Raw genomic sequence first — 18,980 nt, forward strand, 5'->3', positions numbered from 1 at the left:
CTTGGTGCAGCGAGGAGGAAGCCGTAGGGCAGCCTTTTCAAACTCTTGGCCTTGACCCACAGTAAGAAATACATTTACATTGTAACCTACGCAACACACACATCCTTAGACACCTGAAACCAGATCTTTTTTTTTTTTTTTTTTAAGATTTATTTATTTATTTGAGAGAGAGAGAGCATGAGAGGGGGAGAGTCAGAGGGAGAAGCAGACTTCCCGCTGAGCAGGGAGCCCGATGCGGGACTCGATCCCAGGACTCCAGGATCATGACCTGAGCTGAAGGCAGTCGCTTAACCAACTGAGCCACCCAGGCGCCCATCTTAACTTCATGTTCCGCACTCTGATTTTTTTCCTCTTCCGTTTCATTTTCTCCCACTTTTTATTACGAGACCTTTAAAGCACCGCAGGAAAATTGAAAGAACACAGTGAAAACCTAGATTCAGCAGTTAAAACATTTTTCCCCCGTTTGCTTTATCTGTGCATGTGTGAATGCGTGTACACATGTGGTTTTGGTTTTGGTTTTGGTTTTTGCCGATCCAGTTGAAAGTAAGTCACCTCAGTGCTTTAATTCTTTTAATACTGCAGCATGCATCTCCTAGAAATAAGGCGTTCTCTTACAAAGCACAGTATCATTACTATACCTAGGAAAATTAATAGGAATTTTGTAATAATCATCTAATAGTTCTCCACTAGTTTCTGACCTATCCCAAGAGTATCTTTCATAAGCTGTTTTTATTTCATATTTTTAAATATTGGCTGTAGCCCCTTAAACGTGTTTTCCCAGTGCACTCACCATGGAACCAGTGACTTGAAAAACTCTACTTTGGGAATACAGAGGTGGGTAAACCATACCTCGAGCTGTCATGGAGAAAGCAGGACGGTTTGGCTTGACCTGTGGAAGGCTTGGGGAAGGGCACTGAGTGTGTAAAGTGTTCTAGTCCAGGGTCCTCTACAGGGAGGGGTCTGGGGGTCAGAGAAGACCTCTAGGAGGTGAGGCTGACCTCTTCCTCAGTGGCCTTTGAGCCCCGCTCAGGAAGGGGCTTCAAAGCTGGGCAGCACGGGGCGAAGGCAGAAGCAGGGATGTGCGCGGCGAGCCGCCCAAGGGCTGCGGATCTAGCGTGATGTGAACAGAGCGTGCGTAGGGGTGTCAGGAAGTGAATTCAGTCGGCTCTCCATTGAGCGGCTGGTATGATGTGGCTCTGAACAGGCTTCCTATAGTGCTCCGAGCAGATCGTCTCAACAGTTGGCATGTTGCTTACATCTGTTCCTTTGTCACGTTTTTCAAGAGACAAACACCAGCAGGCGGGTTAAAAGGTGGCTTCCTGTGCCCCAGAGCAAAACTGTCACGCACAGCTGCTTCCCAGCTACCTGCCAGAAGTGACTTACAGAATCGTGAGAGGGCAGGAGGGAAAGGGGTGATGGAAGCCAGCGTCCCTCCCGGTTTTGTCCTTCAATCCACAGGGGCTCGGCTTGTTGCTCTAGGGTAGAGCCGAATGCCCAAAAGGAAGTGTGGAAACGTCAGGGCTCTTTCCAGACACTCAGTGGAACTCATCAGGAAAGGCGCTCCCCTTAATTGTGTTCCAGGCAGGCCCTGATGTCTGTTTGCCTTCATTGCATTTGTTTACAAACAAGGGCCTATTAATAATGGCACCTCCCTTCCCCAGGGCAGGCCTCATCATTAGGCCTTTGACTGTTAGGAACTCATCCCACAGAAGTAAGGACGTTAAGGCGGGGGAGGGTCATCAGGGGCTTCCTGGCCAGGTAAGTGAGGTGTCCGAAAGCTGGAGCCCAGGAAGGGAGCGGCTGCATTGATTCCTCTATAGTCTACAGCTTCCCAAAGCTTGTTGTATTCTAGAACTTTTATTGATAGGACAGGTATTTAGAACTTGGAACTCATTCATTATAGGTAGAGTATAAATGGCAAGAAGACCTTCTAACCACCTTATGGATGGACCAGAGTTATGAGGGTTTTCTGGGAGAACAGAACCAGGAGTATATCTTTGCCACTAGAACCAGGGGCTTCCCTCTGCTTCAGGGGATTCCTTGGAGCTAGAAAGAACACAGGACATTGTGGACAGCACGTTGATGCATATATGTTGGGAAATAAAGTGGAGGACGAGACACCCCAACTCCCCCTAGAGCCGTTGGGCGCTCACCAAGCGTGGGCTGTCCCTGCTCATACTTTCCCAGCTCTCCTGCTTATCCCCCAAACCAGCTTGTCCTCCTGACTCCTCAGGGTTGTGAAACCATGCTGTAATTCCTCAGAGGAAAATTAGTGTCCTGCTTGGCATGTGCACGCACACACCCTGTGGCCACTTGCCAACGCCGCTGCCCCCTCAGTGTTCCCGTGCCTCTCCATTCCCTTCCACTGCCACCAGCAGAGACTCCCAATGAGCAACTGTTCTGGTTTTCTGAGTTTGGGCTGTTGATTCATTCGTGTGTCTTGATATTTCTCCCTCCTGTCGATTACAATTGTTTTGTCGCCTTTAAAATTCCAAAGCACTCTGTTGATGATTTCTGTCTTGTCATTTGAAAGCCTGCCCTTTTTCCGTGTTTAAATTTTTTATTTGCTGAATGAATCTTTAATTAGAAGCAGGACATTCACCACTATAGTCTCAGCAACCCTATAAAGCTTTGCTCTAAAGGTGCTCAAGAAACAGGTGGTCTGAACCCCAGATGCAGTATGTAACAATCATAGGTTTGCATATTTTATTCATTTGCCATACTGTTATCCTGGGGGGCCATGCAAGGTTGGGTGATTTTGAGGGATGCTTGGTAGCTTTGTATCCTGTTTTTCTAGCTGTGTTTTCTGCTGAGTCTACAAATGGGAGCTGAGCTCCTAGCATTGTCGCTCACTGGAAGCTTTTGACTGCTCCTGCGGCTTCTTGCCCTTCCTTAACTCTCTCCCCCTTGCAACACAGTCTCGTCCCGGCCCCCTCTGCTCATGGGGACCTCAGTTATGGTGACTGGCACAGGTGAACACAAATACCTACATGGCAAGGCTGTGCCTGGCATTAAATACGCAGGCATGAGGCCCGAGCCATTTGGTAAAATTTGGAAGGTGACTAATGCAAAAAATACAAAGCAACGACAACAAGAAAGGTTAGTGTTCTGTTTAACAGGAGTTTTTTTGGCATTGCTAAGAGTTGGCACACTCTTGTTGATGCCTCTGACCGACAGCTTTTAGTTTCTTTCATTTCAGGGCTGGGGAGACTTGAAAGGGACAGAATGGAAAGACCCTCAAGTCTGTTCCCTCTGTTGTGCTTTTGTCTTGCAGAGAAGACATGTGCTTTGGCATATCTTGTGGAGGAGGCCCATTGTCAGCCTGAGATAGGAACAGTTTAGCTCCGTGGATAAGCTGATCTGGTTTGCTCCCCAACTTAGGACTCACTTCCTCCAAGCTCCCTACAGTTGAGGACTCTGAGGCCAGAGGGTTCGGAGCCTGCAAGGAAAGGGGGCTGGGGGGAGAAGAGAAGTAGAAAAAATAGACTGTATAGAACTAGAACAGCTCTGGGGTTTATGGCCATTTAATGAAGAATTTTCCCAAATCCTGTTCCCTAGGGTTGGGTCCATTAAAACCCGGTGGTTTACTTACTGCTGCCAAAGTCTGCAATCCTTTTTTAATTGTTATTAGCGTCTTCATAGATAGACAAAGATAATTTTGATGTGGTCTTGGGAGACCGCAGCTGTAGTGTGTATGTGTACATACTTCTAGAGCAGGCTAATCTAGAATCTGCGGTCAAGTGTTGTCGCTGCTTCAGCTGTCATTGTGCTGAGTGGCTGGATTCTGACTCTAAAGCTTGGGGATTAGGAGAAATATTTGCTTTATAGACAGATACTTGGGGGTGTATAAAATAGCTAAGTCTTCATCTTCCATAATAAGAAGTCCTGAAATAATATCTAAATCTGTAAACCAGGAAACAGTAGTGAATAACCACATAACATTGGAAACAATGGAGAAAAGCGTAAGAAGAAGGAGTCACAAGAACTAGAAGTGTATTTTTCTCTGGTGCATGAACACAGATGGGGGGCAAAGCTTGTTGGAGATATGAAATGATACACGTGTTGATTTTTTTTAAAGAAAGAGTGCCGGGGTTTTCTCAGAACGGGGGCCAGGGGGTCAAGGGAGAAGGTGGAATGGAGAGATGCCTTAGTTCCAGCAATCCTGGTCCCTCCTATCCCCCCGCCCCCCATCGGGGGTTTAAAGACATAAAGAGACACAACAGACGTTGAGGTCCCCGGCTGGAGGTGCTCTTCTTCCCGCTGTTTTCTCTGCCTGGTGCTAGGAAGCAGTATGTCCACCGTGCAGATAATTAGCTGGAAATGTTTGGCTTGCAGGGAGGCGAGGTTAGCTGTAGACATGCCAACTCCTGAGAACTACAGGTCTTAGAATTGGAAGGGATTTGGGGTTCCTATCACCTGGCCAGCAAAGCAGGATTCGCCTCGTTTTACAGCCTGGGGTGTGGAAGCAGCTCAGAGTCCACTGGGTGACTTGCCGAAGATCACACGGTTAGCTCCTGGTGGAGGAGCCGTGAACACCCTCCCCCGGCCTTCCCAGTTCACCACGCCTATTTTTCTCTTCCTCTGTCGAATAATTATACTTAGGATATTTCAGCTGTTCTATTTTTTTAGACAACAACCAAATACAGGCATTATATTTTAGGGTTCTCTGGGACCCAAATTGGCAAGGGGAGAGAAAAGAGGAGAAATAGATGAGCCGTGCCCTGTGTGGCCCGTTCATGTGACAGACTTTGAGCCTCCTGAGCGAGTGTCGCAGCCCAGAGGCCCCCAGAATAGCAACTCAGAGCTTGACCATAGGAAAGCCTCCCCTATATAAGGTTTTATCTTTTCCCTGCCTTCTAGGTTTTTACTACCACCACCTAAGTATCGTTTCTGGATTTGGGCAGCCCTTCTCGGTAGCGATTCCTAATTAAGCCTTGGTGCCTGAAGGTATCCGTCCTGTGTAATGAGATCCCTCCTCTTCCCGGGCACCCAAAATGGTATTAACCTGGGTACCATCCTTTGCCGAATTGAGAAGAACAAGCCACATCATTTTGCGTGGGTCTAAAATCTCACCTTGAAGCCGGTTGGAAAAGGCTGGTATTTGGCTTACGTTTGGCATTTCATCATACTTTAGGCAGGCAGCCCTCCTTCACAGAGGAAAAATATCTTTTAGAACACCGTCCGCTTCCAGCCATGTTTTGCCTAGACTGGAAAACTTGCTCCTTCCTCGTGCCCTATGCTTGAACCCTTGACATCCTGTTTACCACAAGCTGCATTTTATTACTTTCTGGCTATTCAGAGGAGTTGTCCCTAATGACATCCCAGGCACCTCCCATCCACCCCAGGTGTTTTGTAAACCGTGGCTACAGCAAGTGTTTGAAACCAAAGTCCTGAGAAGCAATTTGTTTTGTCCTAGATGGGCTTTTGAGTATTTGCAAGTTGTGCTTGTTTTCATTCTTGATTTAAGGAGGAAAACGATGAATTCGTTGCATTTTGTAATTATCAAGGTTTTGCTTGGTGGGGAAGAAGTGCAGCACGCCACATTTCCCTTTTCTTGTAGTTCTTTCTACCTGCTCCATCCCAGCAGACGTTAAAACTGAAGGCAAATCTAATTCTGCAATAAAGGGGGTTCGTTTACTGATTTTCTAAGAAGTGGTGGGTGAGCCAAGTGTGCAGAGTTTGGAAGCTAGGGAGAGGCCTGCATTCCAGACTTGGTTCTGCTACTAGTGAACTGTGATCGCTGATCCTCTGGAACTCAGAACCTCGTGAAGGTGAATGTATTTCCTCCGGGCCTCTGTTTGCCAGCCCAGGGGAGGGGAAGGAGAGGCACTGTGGTGTGGGGCTGCCCCTGGAGCCGGGTCCTCCGCACGTGGGCCTCACAGCCACCCTGTGAGCGACGTAGTGGCACTTCCACGTCTGCAGATAAAATCACCAAGGCTCCCTACCCTGCCAACCCAGAACGCAAACTTCACATCTGCCTGCCGCCTTTCAGAGAGTTTTAAGAGGAAGTATTTATTCAATACGTTTCAGTAAATGTTACTTATTAGATATGCCAGATTCCCAAGTAGCTTCCTGAACGACGGCCTCTTCAATGAGTGCCTGGGCTCCAAACTACTTCAGTGGAGGCCTGAGGTTCCCCGGGTCCCTGCTGGAAAGCCCCCGTCTCGTTTAGATGATCAGTGGCTCAAAAATGTTTTCTGTTGTCTCAACCTTCAACGGTCAAGGGTTGGGGCAGAGTGGGATGGGGAGAGGCTACGGAAAAAAGAAGATAGGTTGAAAATGTAAGCTACTTCTACAAAGTTTAGCCAGTGAAGCTGATCGATGGTGGATGATTAAGAAAAGCAAACATGTGGCGGGAGGGTCAGCCGTATGCTTTGTGGTCGACACCAGGAAGCAGCGTCCCCATAACTGCTGCTGGCTGACACCCAGCACTGCACAGGGTAGCTGCAGGGTCTCAGAAGATGGGTGGGAGCTGCTTTGTCTTCTAAATGACAATAATGATCAAGCTCACATTGCATAGTAAGGGGAGGATCTTTTTATTCGACCCCCATAATACCTACAATGGCTAAATTAAAGCAATTAATACGTCTTAAGGCTCAAACAAAAGCTTTGCAATGCTCTCAGTTTCAGGACGCCCAGAGGCATTTTGCTAGCCCTCCCACTTGTGTCTTTCTTCATTTACATGTATCTATCTCATCTTTTTAAGCTGTGGCTGGCAGGATACTATTCTTTCCATTTTCCTCCTTCAGACAGAGCGCATATTCAGGGTTACCTGAAACCCCGCCTTCCTGCTCCCAGCCCCTCAGCCCTTCCAGTGAAGCCAAGCTGTGGGTGTATCAGAGTCCTTTCCTTTTATAGCAAAATTTCACCTAACTTCAGAATTCAGAAACCTAAGACTTTTTTTTTTTTTTTCCAATGAGTGGGAATTTTGTTTTTGTTGTTCTCTTCACAATGAAAGAATGCCCACCTTATCCTCTGGGTCCCAGAGAGCAGAATGTCCTAGAGTCTAAGGACAAAGTCGTCTCTTTCGCCTGCTCCTGTAGCTGCCTCGTAGACCCACACGGCCTGCTGGCTGGGGCCACCACGCAAGAGCCCGTGCCCGGCTGCTTTCTTGCCTTTTTGAAAGAGGACACCTGGAACCTCTGTAGGCCTGGAGGACAGGTGAGACAGTGCTACCTGTCGACAAAATGGGTGACCACTTCCAGTTTACTGAAGGAAGAAGGGCTGGCCACAGGTCTGTGGGGCTAGCAGGTACCCGGGGGAAGGCGTGCTTTACTGAAGAGTTAGAAACAACAGCTCGTCAAGCCACCCGAGCCAGGAGCCTTCTGAGGCACTCAACTATCCAGTTTACTGTCTTCCGAGAAGCAGGAGGTGCCCAGAGTTTTGTGTCATCAGTCCGGTCACCCGGCCTGAAGCTGAGAGGAATAGTATACATTTATATTTAGTGTGTGTGCATACTTTTTAAAAAAAAACAAAATGCGAAGCCCTTGCAGTGGAAAGGTCGAATATTGCGTTGGTTGCATCAGCCGTTGAGATCTATTTTGGTGGCGGACTGCAGTAAAAATACTACGAATTGCGGTCATAACTGCCAGGTAGCCTCCTTTAAAGATGTAAAATAGCAGCATCTGCAGCCGAGGCTGCAGTCCTTAATCTGAAGGACTCCTGTGGCCCTCGAATCAGCGAGGCAACAACAGTCGTGGTCAAACCCCTCGGACCCCTAATGTTCTTAAGAGGAGGGGAGGAGGGTTACACGTGCCCGCTCACAGCTCCGTCAGACCGCGGACATCACTGAATGCTTCCCCCTTGTTTTACACATGAGGAAACTGAGGCCCTGGGAAGTCAAACAGCTCGTCCCAAGACACCTGGCCTAACCTGGCCTGGAGTCACTTCTCGATACAGTGCAGTTGGTGCTTAACAGGGCTGTGTGATTTCTGGGTGAGATGGTCTGGCTCCTTAAGCATTTCTTACCTTCATTTTTCTAGGCCTTGTTTAAAACACGTTGGCCTCTTAACCTCCTGATGCGGCTGCTCCTTGCGCTTGGCTCCTGACTCTCTGTGGTTCCTTCTATCAGCTCGTGTGTTCCTGGGGACACAGGGATGATGAAGTGACTATCCTTGTTTGCCTTCCCGAAGGTGGGGTTCGTCCCATTCCTCTCCGTCCCCAAGACGGAGAAGGAAATTGCCAGTTGCCGACCCCCTCACAGTGGCAGATGCGGAGTCGAGTAGGACGCTCCAGCTGCCTCCTCAGTAGTTCCAAGTGTCCTTGAAAGAGCAGCCCCAGGCACATCTTTCCTCACCCTTAAGCGTTAGCCTGCTGCTGCCTCCGCCATTCTGGTCCTTTTGGAAAAACAAAGATTTAGCAGGAAAACTCAAGGGGAGCTGAAGGGACGCACATAGCCTTGAAAACACTTGTTTCACTTCAGAATGCAGAGGTCTGACCCACCCTGCCTGCCCCCAAAAGCTCTTGGTCACCAGCCAGGGTTCCATCCCAGGACGGGTAATTTAAGCAAACGCCGCCTCCGCTGCTCTGGCCTCTTGGCGCCTCTGCCTCCTCCCTTCCTTGAGCTTCCCTTGGTCAAAGAGGTTCACCTTCCAGATGAAGGCGGCTTTCTCCGGACCCAGGATGCGAACAGGTGCTTGTGTTTCAAGAAGTTCCAGGTAAACCCAAGGAAAGGGAAGAAGAGCCAAGGTTCCAGGAGTAAGAAACGCTGTCTTATAAAATACGCCTGTGCAGGAGGAGGGAGCCGGCCACAGGTTTAACGTCAGACGCGGGTCTTCTTCTCTCCTTTCCCCATTCATTCCGGTTTCCACCCAAACCAGGCAGCCTCAGCGCAGTATCTTTTGCATTTCGGATTGTGATTTATTGTCCGGTATAGGGACGTTAAAATCAGTTATTCAGAAGAAAAGTCCGTATCAACTTCTGAAGCTCTAGTGTGTTTCTCTCATTTGTTGTTAAATTCTGGGGACTTACAAGAAATAACTGAACTCTCAAAATAAGTACTATTTATGTCTGCAGAGTCTTGGCCCTTGGAAGCTTGCTCTTTTTGAAGAATGTTATTAGATGTTCACTGGTAAACTTAAACCCCTTTTTCTCTTCCTGAGCCTTGTTCTGGGTTGTCCACCCATCTAGGATGGAAGCCACTTGGCCTTGCCCCTGCCGTATCACCTTGTGTGTCTGAGCCCACATCCCACAGAGCACCCAGCCCAAACCCGAAAACCTTCCAGGGAAGGAATGAGTGCCACGATCCAAGGGGGTTCGCTCAGGCTGCTCATGTCTCTGTTTTCTTGGTTTTCAGGTTGGCAGTGCCCACTCTTTCATCTTAGACTCTCTGACCCTTGCTTCCACCCTCCCCTCATTCCTTTTCTCACCTTCCTGTTCTGTCTGGGTTCTTCTTTACCAAAGTCTTGTCTCAGCATTGTGCCCTGTTAGAGGGCTTCATCATCAGGCCACACAAAGCTCGTTACCTTGAACAAAATCACACAACTTTATAATTAGAGGATGATTCCCATCCAGTCTTCCTGAGCTGAGACCTTATTATTTAGCATTAGAACACTTCATTGCATTTCTGTTGTTTGGTGCCTCCGATTAGGTTGCAAACTTCTTCATTGGACATCTTTTGAATAATGGGCATGGACATTGAGTCAGAGTCCAACCCAAAGCCAGAGGCAAGATTTTTCGGAGGCGACATCTGCAGGTGGCAGTGGTTCTGGGTCTGCTTGCCAAGTCACATTACACAGGAGCGCCCGCAGGTCAGCAGCAGTGCCGGCCCTCGCTGTCCACGGGGGGCGGCGCCAAAGCCTCTGCTTCTGTTCTGCTTGAGCTCAAACCCACGACAGAGACAACCCCTGGAGGGCACGGGGAGTTTAAAACACGGCCAGAGTTTTCGAGTTGAAGGTGACGATGTCAGATTGGTCGGTTGGTAGGTGTCATTCGCTTGTGCATGCAAATAACAGATGTTCGGGAATCTTGCTTATGACTGTGTGTGTGTGTGCGCGCACGCGCGCATAGCTTAGGTGGGCTGCATTTCTCCAGCGTGTGTGGACACCACAGAGTTATGGGAGAGTCGATTCCGCAGTACATGATGGGATGCCTGGCTGGCTCAGTCTGTAGAGCATACGACTCTTGAAGATCGTGAGTTTGAGCCCCGCGTTGGGCATAGAGATTACTTAATTTTAAAAAGAAAAGGGGCATACATATGGATAAAAGGCAGATTTCCCCCCCCCCTTGTTTGTTTCTTGGAGGTGCCTTGATAGTACATTGCTTTTGTTTGTAGGTCACACTCACTGCTTGGCAAGATCTGACACCATAGATCTGGAATAAGCCTCGGCTTCAGTGCAGCCTCTCTCACATGCTCTCCTTGCCAGAGTCCAGACAGACCCCCAGCAGTGCAGGCGTGGACTTCAGCTCTGCCTGCAGGAGGCGGTGAACTGTGGACACGCTTCAAAGCTTTCTGGCCTTCTTGCTCCCTATACAAATTTGTCATTAGATGAGGCGATATTTAAAGGCTCTGGTCAGTCTCATGTTTTCTGATAGGGTCCAGGAAGCTTTGCACTTGACTGTGCAGTGGGCAGAGGCAGTTCGGGGTTAGGGAGGTAGGATGGGTGTATAAGAGGTGCCCTTGCTGGTTGGCTGATGAACTCTAGGAAAACACGGGTGTGCCTCGTGGCTCAGAATGACTTTCTATACATTGTTAACCTGGACATAGGTCACAGAAAATAGGGTGGAGGAGGGCGAACAGATGATTAACAAGGTGACCATGATGCTGAGTACATGGGTAGCTTCTAACGTGCAAGAGAACGATCATTGGGGTGCTGCTTAAGAATTTAACCCTTGAGATTTGAATCACGCTGAAGGGCCCCCACCTACTCATTCAGGAAGTATTTATTGAGATCTTTAGAAACCTTTGTATCATGACACATCATCCCCTATCTCCTGGGTTTACCTAAAGCAGGGCGCACCTTTTTACTTGGAGAGGTTGTGCTCGTGTTCATCTCGGCAAAATCCCTCGGAGAGTGGGCCTTGGCAGGGCTCGTGAGAGCTAGACGCAGCAGTGCTGTGTATGGACGCCCCCGTGGGCGTGGGGGTCAGGGCTGCATTTCAGGCCAGCTCTGCAGGGGCTGCCTGCCCTGGTCAGCAGGACCCTGCGCGGCCGGGAGCCTGTCCTGCGTCCGCGCCCCTGTAGCTGAGGTCTGGCACGCGGCTTGCACTTGCGCAGCTAGACCCCGGGAAGAGCTCTTGGCTTTATTGTTCTGGCTGATCTACAAGCACCTGTGTGTGGAAAGGGGGAGGCAGTCAGTACCTCTGAGGACGTGAGCAGAGAGTGGGGCAGAGCCAGAAAACAGGACAGAGTTGGGAGAAAGTAAGAATTCCTGTGTGTCAGTTTGGTTTCTTTCAGTTACTGGGATTTGAGGAGTAAAGAGCAATTCTTCCCTGAGTTCTGAAGTACTGAGGGGGGGAAAAAAAAGAGACCTGTTACGAGTGATGATGCCCGTCCTGGGGGAAGCGGACGGCTCAGGCGGGGACCCCACGATTTGACAGACCTGCCCCACCAAAGCACAGGGGTGCTGATCTCCACAGCCTCCCATGGCGGGTGGGGTGGGGCGCCCTGGGCCTCCAAGTGGACCGCACCGTCCCCAGAGTGGATCCGGCATGTGCTGTTTGCCAGTAGGGTGGCTCCCAAGGGGCCGAGGAGAGAAGCAGCCGACTCTGCGTGCCCAGTTCCACTGCCCTGCTGTGCAGAGGAGTGAGGAGAGGCAGGAGTGTGCGGCTGGCGGGACTGCCGGGGGTGGGGCTGGTGCAGAAGTGAGGGGAAAGTGCGCCCCAGTGATGAATCCAACGCATTCTGGCTGAAGTTACCAAGGGAATTCGCTCACACCCTGGGGACAGCCTAAAGTAGATCAAGATTCAGGCTTGTCGGGATCCAGAAGCTTGAATGGCTTCGGGAAGGGGGCGGGGGGGGGGGGGCGGGGTGCTGCCTTCTCCTGGTTTGGCTTCACTTCCTCCTCAGAAGGTTCTTTCCCTATGCCCTCACCAGGGTTCCAGACTTCTAGGACCCTTAGATCTTAACTTCAAAGATAAAGACAGCATTTTTTCTGACCTCTCCATGAAAAATCTCCGTATTACATCAGAGAAGACCATGAGTCCATATCTGAATTAGTCACTCTGGATTGAGGGATCAGAAACAGCGTCAGCTTTGCATCACTTGGACCAAACAGGATTAGAGAAAAAAAAATCTGAAGAGTTGGCCTCCAAAGAAGTGCTGCACGTATCCACCAAATTTTAAAAATTAACAGTAGTTAAGTTGAATAATGGGACTATGGTTGTCTTTGTCCTAAATACTGGTCCCATTTTTCTTGGCATGTATTACTTTATAAGTTGGGGGGTGAGGGTATAAAAATAATTTTTGTAAGTCTGTTTTAACCTTGCCCCCCAAAAGATACAGGATGCTAACACAAAACATGTAAAATAAAGAGATAAAGAAGCAAATGAGACAAGGGGAATAGGAGATTGAGAAGCAAGAGCCAAGGAGGAGTTCCTTGATATTTGCCAGAAATAGGACACCTAGATACAAGAAAAACCTTTTCCTCAATTTGGGAGGGAAAAGGATCTATGACTCTAAGGAGCCAGGGGAGGAGGAGGTTCTGAGGATTCCTGGTTTTCAAGGTGGTGGCCACAGTCCATCCCAATATCTGATCACCTTCCAAAGACACTGTCACAGAGCCTCCAGTCTGAACCCATCGCTTCTACTGGGAGAGCAGCTCTCACCACCAACAGACAGGGGCCTTCATTCTCTGTGATCCTCGCTCTCTTTCTCTCTCTCTCTCTCTCCCAGCTTACAGTGACCCCCAAGGCTTGCCTTCAACCCAAAGATTACAAAATTTCTCCCGGGAAAGCCAATGCCCACGATACCCTTGAGATACCCTTATTTCTGAGACTTTCCCAGGCTGGGATTAGCTCCACACACAAACACTTGGGTTTGGTTTTTGTCTGTTTGCATCTCCCCTGCTCACCAGGGTCCCATGCAGCCAGGGCTACAAATGAGGTGACCGTTCTTGACCAAATGTAGCAGACCCTTTCCCCAAAGCCTGGTGACTGCCTCCCACATTTGACAAAACAAACCCAACTTTCCAGGGTTAGGTGGCTGGCTTTCTCTGCCCTTTGAGCCTGCCACATCATGTTTAGACAATCGGGCCCTTTAGGGGTCCTTCTGCCTCCCACAGCCAAGATAAACTCCAGATTTCGGGAAGTCCAACAAGACACCACAAGTGGGGGTAGACGGCATGTTCGGTTTGGGTATGTGGGTTTGGTTTTTGTTTTTGTTTCAATTAACTCTTGGTTACCTCCCTCTACACAGACAGCTACAGACAGTTCTTCTAATTCCTCCCAGAAGAGGGAACAACCTACTCGGACAATCTCCTCTCCCACATCCTGTGAGCACCGGAGGATTTATACCCTGGGCCACCTCCACGACTCATACCCCACGGACCACTATCACCTCGAACAGGTGAGCAGCCGTCTGGTTCTTCCGAGAGCACGGGGTGGGCAGCTCCTGATTCTGGAACAGCCCCCTTTCCCTTCCATGTGGCGGCGGCACATCCTTACTTAGTTTTCTGTGTGCCAGACCCCGTGCTAAACCTTTCCTGTGCTTAATCTCGTTGAATCCTCACAAATTATCCCACGAGGCCCCGGTTTATAGAGGAGAAGGCTGAGGGCTCAGAGAGAGTCCTTGATGGGACAAGTTACAGATGCAGGCATGTGCTTACCCAGAGTGCCGTGCTGCCTCCTGAGTTCCTCTGTGCACACGGCTTCCTGGCTTGGTGTGCAAGCCCGGAGCCAGGATCAGGACTAAAGAATGCTGTCCGCTTGGCTCGGGCACCCTGGCATCGCAGGCTGCAGGCCCAGGCTTGCTTGGGGAGATGTAGCTGGAATCTGGAATTCAGTAATTCAACAAATATTTACCGAGTGGCTGTTTTGCGGAGCAGGTTCCCAAACTGTGGGACATGGACTGGTGCCCGTAGAGGGTGATGTGGCCACCAGGCTGCTTTGAAAAGAAAAAAAGGAACACAGGGCAGGGAGAGTTTTGTTTTCAACATAAAGCTAGATTTATAGAACTCTAAAAAAATCCTGTTGTGTGCTTCCTAATATTTTGGCACTAAAATGTTCTTAAAAATCACTTTATGGTAGCTATAGATGGGAATTGACCTTTTGACTGTCCTTACTTTGCAAAATAATTAGCAAAGCCTATTCTCCCAGGATTTGTTTTGATTTATATAAAATTGTGGTTTTCCAAAGTCTGTGAAACTCAGGAATCTAATAGGAATTAGGCAACATGTGTGAGACGTGGTCCCTGCCCTCAAGAGGCTCACAGTCTGGTGAGAGTGATGGATAGAATTACCAGGTGATAAATTCTAGGACAGTATTAGAATGACAATAATGGTGACAGATTCTGTGTGCACTGTGTGTAGATTCTCTTCATTCTCATGATAGCCCTGTGCTATTTGATAGAGAATCTGAGGCTTGCTGGTAAATTCCAAAGTCTGAATTTTACTCTAGTGGTTTCACTCAGAGCCATGTTCCTTACCCCTTAAAAAGCCTTCATCCCCAGAGGACGTCCGAGGTAGAAAATCTCACTTTCTGCCACACCGAGGGTGCCTGGGCCAGGCAGGCTTACCTGCCTCTGTTTGCTAACAATGGCTTCAGCGCCTTCCACCCTGAACAGGGCCTCCCTGCAAGCCATAGCAGGACTAGCTGCCCAGATGACTTTGTCGCCTCCAGGAGAATGCCAGGAGGGGAGGGTTTGGAAGGCTGGGGGTGGGGCTCTGGGTCTGGCCTGCTTGAGCTCACATTCCAGCCTGCCCCTCACCAGCTATGAGATCCTGGCAGGATTCAAACTCCAGGCAGTCAGCCTCCGGATCTGCACTCCTACCCTTTCTGTATCTTCCCAACCAGATGACAAGATACCCCTGTATCCTGGCTCCTCATATCCCTTTTTGCTTTCCTGAACATGACCCACAGTGCAAAATGCATATTCTCTTGTGACCCAGTGTGCACCTGTTTGCATACATACCTTATAAGGGGCAGTACACTCCCGTGCTTTTCTGTTTCACCGGGAAAAAAGCTGGTCTTGCAAAAGGGAACACGCTGTACAGAAACAGGTGAAACCAATCTAAGCTGTTAGAAATCAGGACCGCAGTCATCGTCCCCTTAGAGGGAGGAGGTAACCGAAGGGAGGTGGGCAGGGGCCTAGGGAGGCCTCTCAAGTTCTGCGTCTCCCTCTTGGTGTGTTCAGCTTCCAAAAATTCAAAGTGCCTTTTTACAGTCTGCACACGTTCCCTCATGTATGGTAGCACCTCAACAAAAGGATTTCCGACCCAGGAACGGATTGAGAATCACAACTTACAACACACCTCTGACCTAGGAGCTGTTCAGTAATTCCAGGATGGGTCCGTTTTTTTTTTCCCAAGAAATGCCTTTGTCAGGGCCAAGTAAGTGGAGGATTTTGTTTTTGCCGCTGCTATCAAATGGTGTCTCCTTTCTCCCGGGGCAGCCGATGCCGAGGCCCTACCGCCAGGTGAGCTTCCCCGACGACGACGAGGAGATCGTGCGCATCAACCCGAGGGAGAAGCTCTGGCTGACGGGCTACGAGGACTACCGGCACGCGCCCGTGAGGGGCAAGTCCCCGGACACGTCGGAGGACGCCGACTCGTACGTGCGCTTCGCCAAGGGCGAGGTCCCCAAGCACGACTACAATTACCCGTACGTGGACTCCGCGGACTTTGGCCTCGGCGAGGACCCCAAAGGGCGCGGGGGCGGCGTGATCAAGACCCAGCCGTCCCGGGGCAAGTCCCGGCGGCGGAAGGAGGACGGCGAGCGCTCCCGCTGCGAGTACTGCAGGGACATGTTCAACCACGAGGAGAACCGCAGGGGCCACTGTCAGGACGCGCCCGACTCCGTGAGAACTTGCATCCGCCGCGTGAGCTGTATGTGGTGTGCGGACAGCATGCTCTATCACTGTATGTCGGACCCCGAGGGAGACTATACAGACCCGTGCTCGTGCGATACTAGCGACGAGAAGTTTTGCCTCCGGTGGATGGCTCTTATTGCCTTGTCTTTCCTGGCCCCCTGTATGTGCTGTTACCTGCCCCTCCGGGCCTGCTACCACTGCGGAGTGATGTGCAGGTGCTGCGGCGGGAAGCACAAAGCGGCCGTGTGACTCGGTTTCCCTCCTTCCCCTCCTCCTCCTCCTCCTCCCCCCACAGCCACAAGGGAACTTGTTGTCTCCGCCATACTCTCACCTTCTTCCCCGCTCCCTGGTACCTTGAGGAGCTATTCCAGCCTGGGGAGCCTGCCTGGTGGACTCTGCACTTCCCCCAGCCACCCACCCACTCTGCATCAGACACACACGCACGCACACAGTGTTCGAAGGACAGGAACCTCTGCACAGACACTCGGGTATTATTAACAACCTGTAATCAATCTGTCTTATACATGTGTTGATTTCATGTCTGTCCTGCCCACCTCTTCCAGTGCAAAGGCGCCTGTAGTCGTAACTGGCGGTTTGGGGTGGGGTATATAGTTGGTTTCTCCCAGACGCTCTTTCTCTTGGTTCAGCTTGCTGGTCGCTAAGGAGCATCGGGTTCCTGCGGATAGGTAATGTCAGAACGATGAAACCCCACCAGAAGTATTTTAACCTGCAGTCAGATTATGTATAGGAGGTGAGCTAGTTAACAAACTTCTACCCCGAAACGAGATCGCTTTAACTTTTGTAAAGCCAAATTTCCCAATGAAGCTGCAGTTTCTATCTGGAGCCCATCATCATTCTCTGTCAATTATTTACTGATGCAAAACATTCACCCATAAAATGACTGAGAATTGAGCCTTAACCTCAGATTAACTTGTGTGAATCAGGAAAATTCCTTAAACCGCATTGCATCCTCATGGACCAGGGCTAGAGAAGGGGGATTTCAGGTCCCTCTGAGCCTCCACATAACCCCTAAAGTAGAACTTTTTTAAAATTGTGTCACCACCACTTCTAAAAATTTAGCAATATTAGAAGAAAACACTAAGAAATTGTGCTCATTGTTTTGCAAACGAAATAGTCTAGTCGCACACACACACACACACCCGTGTTCTCCGAAGAGTTACAGTTGAGAAACACTGAGGTTGTGGTAAATAAAATTAAAGGAGCTTCCTCCCACACCCCCACTGGCTATTTTCTGGGGGGAGGCGGGGGGTTGCATTTTAAATGTCCTAAATCTGAAGAGTGGTGGGTTGCATTTTGTTTGTGGGTTTCTGTTTTTGTTTTCATTCTGGACTGAATTTCCCATCACCAAATTCTTCATTTATACTTGGGGGGGAAAAAAAACAAGGCCATATGTAAAAACCCTTCCAATGCCTAAGTGTCTTTCTCCTGCATCTCCAATCCCAGACTTACCAGTTCGGGTGCACAGATGGTTAGGTTAGTAGTCTGGGTCTACCTGTCGCCTTGCCATGTAGGAGGCTTCTACTTAGCTGGAAAAGAGTATTTTTCTAATATATTGCAAGGAGTAGCCAAATCTTCTTGTTGCAGAAAGAAGAAAAGTGAAGAGTGGTACCTAGCATAGTACAATCAGAACGTCACGGAGACCGTAGGGGACAGGCTTGTCAAGGCTGGCTGTTCTTCCTGCCATGATTTCCCTGTGGTAATTGCCAGCTCAGGGCATGGCCTGCTCTCTCTATCTCCACTTCCCCCATCCCTTCTCTATTGCACACAGGACAGCAGTCTTCAAGGAAAGGGACTTTTTTCCAGTCTGCCAATCATATTGAGAAAGTGCTAGCCATGCTTACCTTCATGGAATGTTTTCAGTTCATCTGAGCGCCCATCACATCTCTTTAGTCAGATCATCGGTGTAAATACTCCGTGTGCTTAGGAGTTAGTTGGTAGACGTTTTTCCTTTGTTGGAGTGACTGGTTTGGGCCTTCCTGCTTGGAAAAGGAGCAGAGTGCTGTCAGTCTGGTGATGGAAGAAACGAGAACTGCTTCCCAGCCTGGAGAACATGTAGAAGACCTCCAGCCAGCCTCCAGACCCTGTCAAGAGACCAGCTCCCACCCCACCAAGCCCCCCATCCTGAGGCATTTCCTCAGGGCCTTTTCTCAAGGTCTCTCCTCTCTACAAAGCACAACACTAATGTAGGTTTGTTAGACCTCAGTTCAAGTGCCCCTATTTATTTCACTAGGAACACACATCCTGCCGCGTTTTGTTTGTAGTCCCTGTCTAGTGGTTATTTACCCCTTGTCTTTTTCCACCCCTTTGAAGAGTTATGCTAGTGAATCTTACTCCGCCTATACGTTTTGGTCTGTGAAGGCAGAGAGCGGTTAAGGGCACAAGGACAGCCGTAGGGACACTGATGTAAATACGTCTCTAATTGCCACACTGCAGCTGAACAGTGTGTAGTATTTTCCCAGTCAGCTTTGCCATACTGACGTCAATCATTTGAGAGAAATTATTCAGATTTTATTTTTGTATCTGTGGTAACAAAACATTAACCAAAAGATTTGTTTGGAAGCTTCCTCTGACCACCCACCCCCCCAAGCTATTTGCTCACATTAACAAAGTGCCTGAAGCATAATTCATTCTTTACCTGTATACTAAAAACCCTGTTGTATTGATTTTTTTATAATAAGCCTTTTTACCTCTGTGTAAAAAATATATATACAAGTGTATGATGTACATTTTAGTTCTTAACTTTTTTTTATGGTTTCTAATATGTATGACCAATGTAGCCATTGCTTTAAAATGTACCATGTAAATATAAACACATCCTATCAGATTGTTGACTTTGGGGTATTTGTCTAGCAGGAGATTGGGGGGGGGTGGTTGAGCCTCGGCGCACGCGAGAGTTCTTGCACAGAGGATGGGAAGGGGCTTTCTTTAGAGAAGGACGCGTGGACACTGGTCTGTTTTTGTGAGGCCCTTCCCGGCTGTGGTTATGTCATATTCC

The 18,980-nt window shown here is 49.2% G+C and overlaps 1 protein-coding gene across 1 annotated transcript in view; it reads left to right on the forward strand.

Annotated features, from left to right (window-relative positions):
• The window catches only part of SPRED2 (sprouty related EVH1 domain containing 2), a 115,042-nt gene extending 96,371 nt beyond the window's left edge, over positions 1 to 18,671 (forward strand). Inside the window, exons 5-6 of the mRNA XM_035001410.1 lie at positions 13,355 to 13,504; positions 15,548 to 18,671. Of these exons, the coding sequence (XP_034857301.1) occupies positions 13,355 to 13,504; positions 15,548 to 16,213 (816 nt within the window). The 3' untranslated portion in view covers positions 16,214 to 18,671. The remainder of the gene's footprint in view (positions 1 to 13,354; positions 13,505 to 15,547) is intronic.
• The last annotated feature ends 309 nt before the right edge of the window (positions 18,672 to 18,980 follow it).

The sequence above is a fragment of the Mirounga leonina genome, unplaced genomic scaffold (assembly GCF_011800145.1).
Source record: "Mirounga leonina isolate KUSES-001 unplaced genomic scaffold, KU_Mleo_1.0 Mir_125, whole genome shotgun sequence".
Classification (NCBI taxonomy): Eukaryota; Metazoa; Chordata; class Mammalia; order Carnivora; family Phocidae; genus Mirounga; species Mirounga leonina.